This window comes from Ovis canadensis, chromosome 15 (genome assembly GCF_042477335.2).
Source record: "Ovis canadensis isolate MfBH-ARS-UI-01 breed Bighorn chromosome 15, ARS-UI_OviCan_v2, whole genome shotgun sequence".
NCBI lineage: Eukaryota > Metazoa > Chordata > Mammalia > Artiodactyla > Bovidae > Ovis > Ovis canadensis.
This window is the reverse complement of record NC_091259.1, coordinates 86,832,288-86,834,887: the sequence shown is the minus strand read 5'-3', so window position 1 is coordinate 86,834,887 and position 2,600 is coordinate 86,832,288. Positions and strand designations below refer to the sequence as shown.

The 2,600-nt window shown below is 41.9% G+C and overlaps 1 protein-coding gene across 1 annotated transcript; it reads right to left on the bottom strand.

The window, feature by feature from the left end:
* Positions 1-963: 963 nt before the first annotated feature.
* Positions 964-1,917, bottom strand: LOC138420908 (olfactory receptor 5AP2). Its single transcript, XM_069554609.1, has one exon. It carries the CDS (start codon positions 1,915-1,917, stop codon positions 964-966), a length of 954 nt encoding a protein of 317 aa, XP_069410710.1.
* Between the last annotated feature and the right edge of the window lie 683 nt (positions 1,918-2,600).

Here is a 2,600-nt window from a genome sequence, read left to right as displayed (position 1 = left end):
GTGTTTGATAAATGTTTATTGAAAATTATGTGAAACTTTGGCTGGGCTACAGATAAAAAGAACACTTTGACTCTGATATTACTACACTCCAAAATATCTCAGTTAATTCACAAAGTCATTAAACTATACCCCCATTATTGCTATGGCACCCTTATTATTAAACAGCTAAGACTTCCTTCTGTAGTATTTGGTACTCTTGACATCCATGTGAATGGAAGAGTGTTACTATTTATAATAGATGCTGTGATATACTACCCAGATTGGACTTTCAGTATTGAAGTATTTACTTCCCCAGCTTCCTAGGGCATCGGCAGCTCACACCTCATAGCTGAGCTCTACTCTTGGAATATCCCTGCTGCACTGTCATTCTGAAAATTAGACCGCTTCCAGTGGGTGACCCATATCTAAAGCAGGTTATTATGGAGGTATAAATACCTGTTCAAATTTGAAACATCTCTGAGAAGGATAATCTCAACTCCAGATCTCCAAGTGGAACTGGCTGAATACTCTGTTGCAATTTCATCACAACTTAGTTTCTTCTACCCAATCCTATTTCCCTTACTTCTTTATCAGTATTGTTCCTGGGAACACTCTCCAATCAATTTCCTAAATACAAATATCTGTCTCAGAGTCTATTTTCCAAGATCCAATCAAAGTCATATATATATATATATATATATATAATTAAGAGTGAAAGGTCTCAATATGGAAATTGAGATTTAAATCTAGATCAGCTAATTCCAAGCATTTTGATTTTTTTTTTTTTACCAGACACTGCCTTCCTTCATTGCATTGATTCATACTATAGGCTAATAAATACACATTTAGGACACCAGGAAATTAAGAATACATCTCATTTTAAACAATATACTTTAACACAGAAAAACAGTTCAAGCAATTAGACAATACAATTAACATCAAAACATTCTTATTCCACATAATAGGGTGATATGTAACATGGCTTCACAGTATCTGTTGGTGTAAGATCTTCTTTAAGGCCCCTTTCACATCCTTATTTTTCAAACTGTAGATGAGGGGATTTAGCATAGGGATCACTACGGTATAAAAGACAGAGACAATCTTGTCCTGCTCCATTGAGTAGCTAGTCGTAGGACGCAAGTACATGAAGAGAATCGTCCCAAAGAATATGGTGACAGCCATGAGGTGAGAGGCACAGGTGGAGAAGGCTCTGTGCCTGCCCTCCAAGGAGGGCATCCTCAAGACGGCAACGAGGATGCACAGGTAGGAAGTGAGGATGATCATAACACAGCCGATGACAATAACGCTGGAGAAAGCCATGATCACGATGCAGTTGATGCGGGTATCAGAGCAAGAGAGTTTGAGCAGGGGTGGTGTATCACAGTAGAAATGATTGATCTTATTGGAGCCACAAAAGGACAACTTGAAAGTCATTCCTGTGTGTATGGCTGCATTTCCAAAACCTGCGAGGAACGAGGTAGCTGCTAGCAAGAAGGAAATTCTCCCAGACATGAGAACTGGATACAGCAAAGGGTTCCAAATGGCTACGTAGCGGTCATATGCCATCATAGCTAACAAGAAACACTCAGTCCCCAGGAAGGAGCCAAAGAAATAGAACTGGGCAGCACACCCATTAAAAGAAATGGCCTTCCTCTCAGCCACTAGGTTCACCAGCATCTTAGGAGTGACAGAAGAAGAGTAAGAGGCGTCAACAAAGGAGAGACTGCTGAGAAAAAAGTACATGGGGGTGTGGAGACAAGGGTCCATCTTAATTAACACAATCATGCCCAAATTACCCACCACGGTTGCCATATAGATCAACAGAAATAATCCAAAGAGGACGACCTGTAGCTCTGGATTGTCTGAGAGTCCTAAGAGAATAAATTCTGTCACTTCTGTTTGATTCCTGGTTTGTATCTCTTTCATATATCTGACCATTTGAGCTGCAATAAGAGAAAACATAGAACATCCTGTTTGGTCAGATGAATGCACAACAGTTGGGCTTCCCTGCTGGCTGTATGGTGAACGAGCTTGCCAATACAGGAGCTTCAGGCTCGATCCTTGGGTGGGGAAGATCCCCTGGAGAAAGAAATGGTAACCCACTCTCTTACTTTTGCCTAGAACTTTCCATGGACAGAAAAGACTCATGGTGAAGCTGAAATGCCAATACTTTGGCCACCTGATGCGAAGAAATGACTCATTGGAAAAGACCCTGAGGTTGGAAAAGATTGAAGGCAGGACGAAAAGTGGATGACAGAGGAGGAGATGGTTGGATGGCATCACTGACTCAATGGGCATGTGTTGGAGCAAGCTCCAGGAGTTGGTGATGGGAAGCCTGGTGTGCTGCAGTCAATGTCGCAAACAATCAGACATGACTAAGCAACGGTATGGATGTGAGAATTCGACTGTGAAGAAAGCTGAGCACCAAAGAATTGATGCTTTTGAACTGTGGTGTTGGCGAAGACTCTTGAGAGTCCGTTGGACCGCAAGGAGATCCAACCAGTCCATCCTAAAGGAAATCAGTCCTGGGTGTTCATTGGAAGGACTGATGCCGAGCCTGAAACTCCAATACTTTGGCCGCCTCATGCAAAGAGTTGACTCATTGGAAAAGACCCTGATGC